Source organism: Heptranchias perlo, chromosome 3 (assembly GCF_035084215.1).
Source record: "Heptranchias perlo isolate sHepPer1 chromosome 3, sHepPer1.hap1, whole genome shotgun sequence".
Taxonomy (NCBI): Eukaryota; Metazoa; Chordata; class Chondrichthyes; order Hexanchiformes; family Hexanchidae; genus Heptranchias; species Heptranchias perlo.
In genome coordinates, this window is record NC_090327.1 from 36,758,451 (window position 1) to 36,771,146 (window position 12,696).

Below are 12,696 nucleotides of genomic sequence, written 5' to 3' on the forward strand. Positions count from 1 at the left end.
TTCCCTTACTTGATCCCTCGCCCCCATTATTTAGTTTAAAGACTTCTCTACCGCCCTAGTTATACGATTCTCCAGAACACTGGCCCTAGCATGGTTCAGATGAAGCCCGTCCCAACGATACAGCTCCCACTTTCCCCAGGACTGGTGCCAGTGCCCCATGAATCTTTAAGCCATGAATTTAACTCTCTAATCTTATTTACCCTATGCCAATTTGCTCATGTCTCAGGTAATAATCCAGAGATTACTACCTTTGAGGTTCTGCTTTTTAATTTAGCCCCTAGCTGCTCACACCCGCTAAGCAGAACCTCTTCCCTCATACATAGTGGACCACGACAACTAGATCCTCCCCCTCCCACTGCAAGTTCCTCTCCAGCCCAGAGCCGATGTCCCGAACCCTGGCACCGGGCAGGCAACACAGCTTTCTGGACTCTCGTTCTCGGCTGCAGAGAACTGTGTCTATCCCTGTGACTATACTGTCCCCTACTACCACTGCATTCCTACTAACTCCCCCCACTTGAATGGCTTCCTGTACCATGGTGCCTGCCAATCTTTGTTTCCAATTTACCCGGGCCAGATCTGTTCTCATCCCACTGAAATTGGCCCTCCTCCAATTGAGTATTTTTACTTTAGAGTGCTCCGTGTCCTTTTCCATAGCTACTCTAAACCTTATGATATTATGATCGCTGTTCCCTAAATGTTCCCCTACTGACACTTGCTCCACTTGGCCTGCCTCATGCCCCAGAACCAAATCCAGCAATGCCTCCTTCCTCGTTGAACTGGAAATGTGCAGTCAAGAAAGTTCTCCTCAACACACTTCAAAAATTCCTCCCTTTCTTTGCCCCTTATATTATTATTAGCCCAGTCTATATTAGGATAATTGAAGTCCCCCGTTATCATTACTCCGTGGCTTTTGCACCTCTCTGTAACTTCCCTGCAAATTTGCTCCTCAATATCCTTACCACTAGTTGGTGGCCTATAGAATACACCCAGAAGTGTAATGGCACCTCTCTGTTTCTTAATTCTAACCAAATGGATTCTGTCCTTGACCCCTCCAGGACATCCTCTCTCTCCAGCACTGCAATAGTCTCCTTAACCAATACTGCCACCCCAACTCCTTTCTTTCCTTCCCTATCTTTCCTGAACTCCTTGTATCCAGGAATATTTAATACCCAATCCTGCCCTTTTTTGAGTCAGGTCTCTGTTATCGCCATGACATCATATTCCCATGTGGCTATTTGCGCCTGCAGTTCACCAACCTTATTTACCACGCTTCATGCGTTTACACACATGCACTGCAAACCAGTCTTAGACTTTCTTGTACTCTCTCTTAGCCTGATCCCACCTAATACTGTACTATTTCTTATTCTAGTGCTATCTTTCTCTCCTAATCCTTTGTGCACCTTGTTTCTCCTTTCCAATGCTACACCCTGGTGCCCATCCCCCTGCCAAATTAGTTTAACCACCCCACCCCCCCCAATAGCACTAGAAAACCTCCCTGCGAGGACATTGGTCCCAGCTCCATTGAGGTGCAACCTGTCCGGCCTGTACAAGTCCCACCTCCCCCAGATCTGTTCCCAATGCCCCAGGAATCACAAACCCTCCCTCCTGCACCATCTTTCCAGCCACGCATTCATCTGCTCTATCCTCCTATTTCTATACTCGCTAGGGGGTGGCACCGGGAGTAATCCGGAGATTACTACCTCTGATGTCTTGCTTTTTAATTTCTTTCCTAACTCCCTAAAATCTGCTTGCAGGACCTCATGCCTCTTTCTACCTATGTCATTGGTACCGATATGGGCCATGACCTCTGTCTGTTCACTCTCCTCCCCCAGAACGTTCTACAGCTGCTCAGTGACATCCTTGACCCTGGCACCAGGAAGGCAACATACCATCCTGGAATCATATCTGCGGCCGCAGAAACGCCTGTCTGTTCCCCTAATTATAGAATCCCCTATCACGATTGCTCTCCTGATCTTTCTCTTCCCCCCTCCCCCCGTACAGCTGAGCCAACCATGGTGCTGTGGTCTTGGCTCTGGCTGCACTCCCCAGAGGAACCCTCTCCCTCACCAGAATACTGATTAGAGAGCGAGATGCCCCCAGGGGACTCCTTCACTACCTGCCTGGTTCTCCTGGTCTGTCTGGTGGTCACCCAGTCCCTCACTGCCTGCACCCTCTTAAGCTGTGGGATGACCACCTCCTCAAACGTGCTATCTACATAGTTTTCAACCTCGTGGATGCACTGCAGTGACGCCAGCTGCTGCTCAAGCTCCAAAACCCGGAGCTCGAGCTCCTCCAACTGACGACACTTCCTGCACCTGTGATTGTCCAGGACATGGGAAGCGTCTTGGAGTTCCTACATGGCGCAGGCCGTGCATTCGATGCGTCTGAGCTGCCCTGCCATGTCTCGATTTATTAGATTATTTACTAAACTTAACAAAAATGAGAAGTCAGCCAAGCTGGGCTTGTGTCAGTCTTAATTCAGTCAGTAGCACCCTCATCTCTGAGTCAGATGGTTGTGGGTTCTAGCCCCACTCCAGGACTTAAGCTCATAATCCAGGCCGACACTTCAGTGTAGTACTGAGCAACATAGAAACATAGAAAATAGGAGCAGGTGTAGGCCATTTAGCCCTTCGACCCTGCTCCGCCATTCAATATGATCATGGCTGATCCTCTATCTCAATACCATATTCCCGCTCTCTCCCCATACCACTTGATGCCTTCTGTGTCTAGGAATCTATCTATCTCCTTCTTAAATATATTCAGTGACTTGGCCTTCACAGCCTTCTGTGGTAGAGAATTCCACAGGTTCACCACCCTCTGAGTGAAGAGCAAGGCTCCGTCACAGGTGGATGTGAAAGATCCCACGGTACTGTTTGAGGAACAGGGTTATCCTGGCCAGCACTTTTTCTTCTTTTTTCATTCATTCTCAGGATGTGGGCATCACTGGCAAAGCTGGCATTTATTGTCCATCCCTAGTTGCCCTTGAGAAGAAGGTGGTGGGCCTTCTTCTGTACATGTTTGAAAAAACTGAGCAGCTTGCTTGGCCACTTCAGAGGGCAATTAAAAGTCAACCACGTTGGAGTTGGAGTGGGAGCGGAGTCACAGATAGGTCAGACCGGGTAAGGACGGCAGATTTCCTTCTCATCTACATCTCATCTCATCCGAAAACACAACGTCAGGTTTCACATGTACGCTGACGACACCCAGCTCTACCTCAACACTACCTCACTCGACCCCTCCGCTGCCTCTGTGTTGTCAGGCTGCTTGTCTGATATCCAGTACTGCATGAGCAGAAATTTCCTCCAATTAAATATTGGGAAGACCGAAGCCATTGTCTTCGGCCCTCGCCACAAACTCCGTTCCACAGCCACGGATTCCATCCCCCTCCTTGGCCACTTTCTTAGGCAGAACCAGACTGTTCACAACCTTGGCATCCTATTTGACCCTGAGCTGGGCTTCTGACCCCCATAACCTCTCCATCACTATGACCGCCTGCTTCCACCTCTGTAATATCACTCATCTCTGCTGCTGCCACAGCTCATCTGCTGCTCAACCTCTCATTCATGTTTTTGTTACCATCAGACTCATCTATTCCAATGCTCAACTGGCTAGCCTCCCATATTCCACCCTCCATAAACTTGCGCTCATCCGAAACTTTGCTGCCTGTATCCTAACTCATACCATGTCCCGTTCACCCATCACCCCTGTGCTCTCTGACCTTCATTGGCTCCCGGTCCACTAATGTCTCAAATTTAAATTTCTCATCCTTGTGTTCAAATTCATCCTTGGCCTCGCCCTTCCCTATCTCTTCAACGTCCGCCAGCCCTACAACCCTCAGATATCTCTGCGCTCCTCCAATTCTCGTGATATCAAGAAACGGCTGAGTGCGCTGGATACAGCAAAGGCTAGGGGCCGCGAAAACATCCCGGCTATAGTGCTGAAGACTTGCACTCCAGAACTAGCCGCGCCTCTAGCCAAGCTGTTCCAGTACAGCTCAACACTGGCATCTACCCGACAATGTGGAAAATTGCTCAGGTATGTCCTGTCCACAAAAAACAGGACAAATCCAATCCGGCCAATTACCGCCCCATCTGTCTACTCTCAATCATCAGCAAAGTGATGGAAGGTGTCATCAACAGTGCTATCAAGTGGCACTTACTCACCAATAACCTGCTAACCGATGCTCAGTTTGGGTTCCGCCAGGACCACTCGGCTCCAGACCTCATTACAGCCTTGGTCCAAACATGGACAAAAGAGCTGAATTCCAGAGGTGAGGTGAGAGTGACTGCCCTTGACATCAAGGCAGCATTTGACCGAGTGCGGCACCAAGGAGTCCTAGTCAAATTGAAGTCAATGGGAATCAGGGGGAAAACTCTCCAGTGGCTGGAGTCATACCTAGCACAAAGGAAGATGGTAGTGGTTGTTGGAGGCCAATCATCTCAGCCCCAGGACATTGCTGCAGGAGTTCCTCAGGGCAGTGTCCAAGGCCCAGCCATCTTCAGCTGCTTCATCAATGACCTTCCCTCCATCATAAGGTCAGAAATGGGGATGTTCACTGATGATTGCACAGTGTTCAGTTCCATTCACAACCCCTCAGATAATGATGCAGTCCGAGCCCGTATGCAGCAAGACCTGGACAACATCCAGGCTTGGGCTGATAAGTGGCAAGTAACATTCGCACCAGACAAGTGCCAGGCAATGACCATCTCCAACAAGAGAGAGTCTAACCACCTCCCCTTGACATTCAACGGCATTACCATCGCCGAAACCCCCACCATCAACATCCTGGCGGTCACCATTGACCAGAAACTTAACTGGACCAGACATATAAATACTGTGGCTACAAGGGCAGGTCAGAGGCTGGGTATTCTGCGGTGAGTGACTCACCTCCTGGCTCCCCAAAGCTTTTCCACCATCTACACAAGTCAGGAGTGTAATGGAATACTCTCCACTTGCCTGGATGAGTGCAGCTCCAACAACACTCAAGAAGCTTGACATCATCCAGGACAAAGCAGCCCACTTGATTGGCACCCCATCCACCACCCTAAACATTCACTCCCTTCACCACCGGCGCACTGTGGCTGCAGTGTGTACCATCCACAGGATGCACTGCAGCAACTTGCCAAGGCTTCCTCAACAGCACCTCCCAAACCCACGACCTCTACCACCTAGAAGGACAAGAGCAGCAGGTACATAGGAACACCACCACCTGCACGTTGCCCTCCAAGTCACACACCATCCCGACTTGGAAATATTTTGCCATTCCTTCATCGTCGCTGGGTCAAAATCCTGGAACTCCCTTCCTAACAGCACTGTGGGAGAACCTTCACCACACGGATGCAGCAGTTCAAGAAGGTGGCTCACCACCACCTTCTCAAGGGCAATTAGGGATGGGCAATAAATGCTGGCCTCGCCAGCGACGCCCACATCCCATGAACAATTTTTTTTTTTAAATTCTGGCCTCTTGTGCATTTCCCACTTCCTTTGCCCCACCATTGGTGGCCGTGCCTTCAGCCGTCTAGGCCCTGAGCTCTAGAATTTTATCCCTAAACCTCTCTGCTTCTCCACCTCTCTCTCCTTTAAGACATTCCTTAAAACCTAACTCTTTGACCAAGCTTTTGGTCACCTGTGCTAATGTTTCCTTCTTTGGCTTGGTGTCAATTTATTTGTCTGATTACGCTCCTATGAAAAACTTTGAGTTGTTTTACTATGTTAAAGTTGCTATATAAATGCAAGTTGTTGTTATTCAGACAGTTGGGTTTTTAACATCAATCTGAGAGGTTCTTGGTCACTTTTACTGATAGGAACATAGGAACAGGATTAGGCCATTCAGCCCCTCGAGCCTGTTCTGCCGTTCAATGAGATCATGGCTGATCTGCATCCTAACCCCATCCACCCGCATCGGCTCCATAATACCCTAGGCTAGCAAAAATCTGTCGATCTCCGATTTAAAATGATTACACCAGCTTTGTCCTTCAAAAATAGATTAACTGGTCATTCATTTATGGGCTCTTGTTATGTGCAAATTAGATGTTGTGTTTGCCTACAAAACAACAGTGACTACACTTCAGAAGTAATTTATTGGCTTTGGGACATCCTGCAGATGTGAAAGGTGCTATAGAACTGCAAGTTCTTTCTCGGTTCTTGTTCCGTTAGAAAACAGGAGATTCGAAGCTCATCTAATTGAAATTTTCTAGACTGTGAAAGGAATTGAAAAGAGAAACTGATCCTGGCAAGCTGCTCACTGTGGAAGAGGGTTCAAATACTAGGGGAAATGAGTTAAAAATTAGGAAGTTAACTGCAGAAAAGGGAACTAGACTGAACTTTTATTTGAATTAAGTTCTGGATTTTTAAAATTAATTCTCAGGATATGGGTGTCGCTGGCAAGGCTGGATATTGCCCATCCCTTGTTGCCCTGAGAAGGTAGCGGTGGGTCTTCTTTAACCGCTGCAGTGAGTGTGGTGAAGGTCCTCCCACAATGATGTTAAGTAGGGAGTTCCAAGATTTAGATCCAGCAATGATGAAGGAGCGGCGATATATGTCCAAGTCAGGATGGTGTGTGACTTGGAGGGGAACTTGAAGTTGGTGGTGTTCCTGTGCGCCTGCTAGCCTTGTCCTTTTAGGTGGTGGACGTCGCAGGTCAGGGAGGTAAGAACGTACACAATGCTCTGGGTCCTGTGAATGAATCTAATAATACTACAGGGGAAATTTTAATAGAGTGGGGAGCAGTTAAGATGGGCCAGCTCCATTTCCCACTCCGTTACTGCCAATTCTCCATTTTAAATCTGTTGGTTTTGGCAGCGGATGAGGCTCTTGCGGGAAATTTTGAAACCTTTCCCTGGTGGGAAAAGGAGGAGCAGACATGCTCCTCCGGGCCCCATAAGGAATGTCCAGGCCTCTGCAGCCCCAGGTCCCCTTCCCCCTTCCCCCCTCCCCTCCCTAACCAATCAGACCTTCGCATTATCACCTCCCCTCCCTGGACTTACCTTGTGGCTGGCAGCCTTCCCTTGGTGATGGCATCCGGGCCACTTGATCTTCGTTCCCCCTCTGATTTCCTGCAGCTGACTGGCAGCATTTAAAATGAGGCCTGGTGGTTAAAATCTGCCGGGCCTCCAATGAAGACCCCCATTGGGATTGCCGCCCGCCCCTGTCGGCCCTGATGCTCGGCAATACGTTTCATATATTGACCATAGGTGTGTGTGTGTATTTCTTGTTTGTGTGCATCACATGTGAATACTTGTGGGCTTATGGCTGGGATGGGTGAGAAAGATACAATGGTAGTTTTCCATCTTCACCACCCGAGTGGTAATCTGGCATTAGTCCATCCTTTATAGAAACCGCCTGATTTTCATTCTATTGAAATCAATGGAATGAAAATCGGGTGGGATCTATAAAGGGTGGAGTGATCCATCACATCAGATTACCACCCAGGCAGTGAAGATGGAAATCTACCCCACATGTACACAAACCACTGAAAGCTAGTGCACAGGTACAGAAAGTAATCAGAAAGCCTATTGGAATGTTGGCCTTTATCTCAAGGGGATTGGAATTTGAAAGTGAGGAAGTGATGCTTCAGTTGTACAGAGCCTTGTTCAGATCCTGTCTGGAGTCCTGCATTCAGTCCCGGGCAATGCACCTCAGGAAGGATATATTGGCCTTGAGGGGGTGCAGTGCAGATTCACCAGAATGATTCTGAGGGTTAAAGGGTTAAATTATGAGATCAGGTCTGGCAAACTTGGCTTGGATTCTCTTGAGTTTAGAAGGTTGAGCAGTGATCTAATCGAGGTGTTTAAAATGATAAAAGGATTCAATTGGGTAGGTAAAGAGAATCTATTTCCTCTGGTGAGGGAATTCAGAACAAGGGCGCACAGTCTTAAAATTAGAACCAGGCCATTCAGGAGCAAAATCAGGAAGCAGTTTTTCATACAAAGGGAAGTAGAAATCCAGAACTCTCTCCCCCAAAAGGCTGTGGACACTGGGCCAATTAAAGCTCTCAAGACTGAGATCGATAGATTTATGTTAGATAATGGTATCAAGGGATATGTGTCAAAGGTGGGTAAATTGGTTGAGGTACAGATCAGCCATGATCTAATTGAATGGCAGGTCAGGCTCAAGGGGCTGAACAGCATACTCCTGTTCCTATGTACTAACTTGATAGAGTATTTTGATGAGGTAACAGAGACGATCATTGAGGGCAATGCAGTTGATGTGGTGTATATGGACTTTCAAAAGGCGTTTGATAAAGTGCCACATAACAGGCTTGTCACCAAGATTGAAGCCCATGGAATGAAGGGGGCAGTAGTAGCATGGATATAAAATTGGCTAAGTAACAGGAAGCAGAGAGTAGTGGTGAACGGTTGTTTTTCGGATTGGAGGGTGGTGTGCAGTGGTGCTCCCCAGGGGTCTGTACTAGGACCATTGCTTTTCTTGATATATATTAATGACTTAGACTTGGGTGTACAGGGCACAATTTCAAAATTTGCAGATGACATAAAACTTGGAAGTGTAGTGAACAGTGAGAAGGATAGTGATAGACTTCAAGAGGATATAGACAGACAGGTGGTCAATGAAATTTAAAGCAGTAAAATGAGAAGTGATACATTTCAGGAGGAAGAACGAGCAGAGACAATATAAACTAGAGGGCATAACTCTAAAAGGGTTACAGGAACAGAGAACAGAGAGATCTGTGGGTATATCTGCACAAATCGTTGAAAGTGGCAGGGCAGGTTGAGAAAGCGGTTAAAAAAGCATACAGGATCCTGGCTTTTATAAATAGAGGCATAGTGCACAAAAGTATGGAATTCATGATGAACCTTTATAAAACACTGGTTCGACTACAACTGGAATATTGTGTCCAGGTCTGGGCACCGCACTTTAGGAAAGATGTGAAGGCCTTAGAGAGGGTGCAGAAAAAATTCACTAAAATGAATCCAGGGATGAGGGACTTTAGTTATGTGGATAGACTGGAGAAGCTGGGGTTGTTCTCCTTGGAACAGAGAAGGTTGAGAGGAGATTTGATGGAGGTATTCAAAATCATGAAAGGTCTAGACAAAATAGATAGAGAGAAACTGGTCCCATTGGCGGAAGGGTCAAGAACCAGAGGACATAGATTGAAGGTGATTGGCAAAAGAACCAAAGGTGACACGACGAAAAACTTTTTGAAAAGATTATTGTGCTTGTGTTACCGACACACATCTCCTCCATTGCTCAAACAGGATCCAACAACTCAGTTTTGTTTCTTGTGCCAACACACCTTGCCTTCCAAGTCCAAATATTCTGTTTTACACGCTTTTCCCCCTCCCTCTTCTGTGTTGAAACCAGTGAGTGGTTAGGATCTGGAATGCACTGCCCGAGGGGGTGATGGAGGCAGATTCAATCATAGCCTTCAAAAGGGAACTGGCTAAGTACTTGAAAGGAAAAAATTTGCAGGGCTACAGGGATGGGACGGGGCAGTGGGACTAGCTGGATTGCTCTTGCAGAGAGCCGGCATGGACTCAATGGACCGAATGGCCTCCTTCCATGCTGTAACCTTTCTGTGATTCTATGATTCTATGTTGCACAAAGCTTTAGTTCTTGTTTAACCCCCCCCGCCAAACTAATTATCTCAATCACACAACTGAGTGCCATCGATGAAATGAGTGGCTTAGTAGCAGTGATTTAATTTTGTTACTTCAAAAATCATGTCAAAGGTTGATCGAGTCATGTCGTAACTCAAACACACCAATCTTTTCAGTCTTGAGCCTCCAATGCCAAGAAGATTGACCACCTTTTTTTACGACTATTGAGATAGATTTCAAATTATGTGATTGTATCTTCTAAAATCCGCACTATGGAATTCTCTTCCAAAACCACTTTGGCTTTCAGTCTCTCTTCCTGTATTCAAAAACCGATTCATTAACCATGCCTTTGGCCTCACGCATAAATTCCTTCATTTCCTGCATTGCTGTTGCTGCATCACTCATTCCCACCTATCCTTCCATATACCTGATATTACAATGCACGTGTCCTTGGCTCTCACCTGATATTACAATGCACTTTCCTTGGCTCTCATCTGATATTACAATGCAAGTGCCCTTGGCTCTCACCTGATATTACAATGCACTTTCCTTGGCTCTCATCTGATATTACAATGCGCGCGTCCTTGGCTCTCACCTGATATTACTATGCACGTGTCCTTGGCTCTCCTCTTCATGGCTTTGTAAGCTGCGTCTGCAATGGCGTACAAGTGTGGTGGTCTTTCATACAGCTCCCTTCCCTTGTAGTGTTCGATCATGTCTCTCCCATATAAATCAATCTGCCGGTACGGATTTACTGAGACAACCACCTCTCCAATATAGGTATAGATTCTATTCTTATCAAACCTATAGGAGAGGAAAATAAGCAGTAATGAATGTTGTATATACAGTCAAGAGCTAGCAACTTTTATCTTTTTTTTCATTTGTTCATGGGATGTGAGCATCGCTGGCGAGGCCAACATTTATTGCCCATCCCTAATTTCCTTGAGAAGGTGGTGGTGAGCCGCCTTCTTGAACCCGCTGCAGTCCATGTGGTGAAGGTTCTCCCATAGTACTGTTAGGAAGGGAGTTCCAGGATTTGGACCCAGCGACGATGAAGGAACGGCGATATATTTCCAAGTCGGGATGGTGTGTGACTTGGAGGGGAACGTGCAGGTGGTGTTGTTCCCATGTGCCTGCTGCCCTTGTCCTTCTAGGTGGTAGAGGTCGTGGGTTTGGGAGGTGCTGTCGAAGAAGCCTTGGCAAGTTGCTGCAGTGCATCCTGTGGATGGTACACACTGCAGCCACTGTGCGCCAGTGGTGAAGGGAGTGAATGTTTAGGGTGGTGGATGGGGTGCCAATCAAGTGGGCTGCTTTGTCCTGGATGGTGTCGAACTTCTTGAGTGTTGTTGGAGCTGCACTCATCCAGGCAAGTGGAGAGTATTCCATCACACTCCTGACTTGTGCCTTGTAGATGGTGGAAAGGCTTTGGGGAGTCAGGAGGTGAGTGACTTGCCACAGAATACCCAGCCTCTGACCTGCTCTTGTAGCCACAGTATTTATGTGGCTGGTCCATTAAGTTTCTGATCACTGTTGTCCACCAGGATGTTGATGGTGAGGGATTCGGTGATGGTAATGCCATTGAATGTCAAGGGGAGGTGGTTAGACTCTCTCTTGTTGGAGATGGTCATTGCCTGGTGCGAATGTTACTTGCCACTTATCAGCCCAAGCCTGGATGTTGTCCAGGTCTTGCTGCATGCAGGCACGGACTGCTTCATTATCTGAGGGGTTGCAAATGGAACTGAACACTGTGTAATCATCAGCGAACATCCCCATTTCTGGCCTTTTGATGGAAGGAAGGTCATTGATGAAGCAGCTGAAGATGGTTGGGTCTAGGACACTGCCCTGAGGAACTCCTGCAGCAATGTCCTGGGGCTGAGATGATTGGCCTCCAACAACCACTACCATCTTCCTTTGTGCTAGGTATGACTCCAGCCACTGGAGAGATTTCCTGCTGATTCCCATTGACTTCAATTTTACTAGGGCTCCTTGGTGCCACACTCGGTCAAATGCTGCCTTGATGTCAAGGGCAGTCACTCTCACCTCACCTCTGGAATTCAGCTCTTTTGTCCATGTTTGGACCAAGGCTGTGATGAAGTCTGGAGCCGAGTTGCCTGGCGGAACCCAAACTGAGCATCGGTGAGCAGGTTATTGGTGAGTAAGTGCCGCTTGATAGCACTGTTGACGACACCGTCCATCACTTTGCTGATGATTGATAGTAGACTGATGGGGCGTTAATTGGCCAGATTGGATTTGTCCTGCTTTTTTGGACAGGACATACCTGGGCAATTTTCCACATTGTCGGGTAGATGTCAGTGTTGTAGCTGTACTGGAACAGTTTGGCTCGAGGCGCGGCTAGTTCTGGAGCACAAGTCTTCAGCACTACAGCCGGAATGTTTTCGGGGCCCGTAGCCTTTGTTGTATCCAGTGCACTCAGCTGTTTGTTGATATCACGTGGAGTGAATCGAATTGGCTGAAGACTGGCTTCTGTGATGGTGGGGATATCGGGAGGAGGCCGAAATGGATCATCCACTCGGCACTTCTGGCTGAAGATGGTTGCAAACGCTTCAGCCTTGTCTTTTGCACTCACGTGCTGGACTCCGCCATCATTGAGGATGGGGATGTTTACAGAGCCTCCTCTTCCCGTTACTTGTTTAATTGTCCACCACCATTCATTACTGGATGTGGCAGGACTGCAGAGCTTTGATCTGATCCGTTGGTTATGGAATCGCTTAGCTCTGTCTATAGCATGTTGCTTCCGCTGTTTAGCATGCATGTCGTCCTGAGTTGTAGCTTCACCAGGTTGGCACCTCATTTTTAGGTATGCCTGGTGCTGCTCCTGGCATGCTCTTCTACACTCCTCATTGAACCAGGGTTGATCCCCTAGCTTGTTGGTCGTGGTAGAGTGAGGAATATGCCAGGCCATGAGATTACAGATTGTGCTGGAATACAATTCTGCTGCTGCTGATGGCCCACAGCGCCTCACGGATGCCCAGTTTTGAGCTGCTAGATCTGTTCTGAATCTATCCCATTTAACACGGTGATAGTGCCACACAACACGTTGGATGGTGTCCTCAGTGCGAAGACGGGACTTCGTCTCCACGAGGACTGTGCGGTGGTCACTCCTACCAATACTGTCATG

The 12,696-nt window shown here is 47.6% G+C and overlaps 1 protein-coding gene across 1 annotated transcript in view; it reads right to left on the reverse strand.

Annotated features, from left to right (window-relative positions):
• The window catches only part of LOC137312059 (unconventional myosin-Id-like), a 154,980-nt gene that overhangs the window by 133,460 nt on the left and 8,824 nt on the right, over positions 1-12,696 (reverse strand). Inside the window, exon 2 of the mRNA XM_067978832.1 lies at positions 10,153-10,361. Coding sequence (XP_067834933.1) covers positions 10,153-10,361 — 209 coding nt within the window. The remainder of the gene's footprint in view (positions 1-10,152; positions 10,362-12,696) is intronic.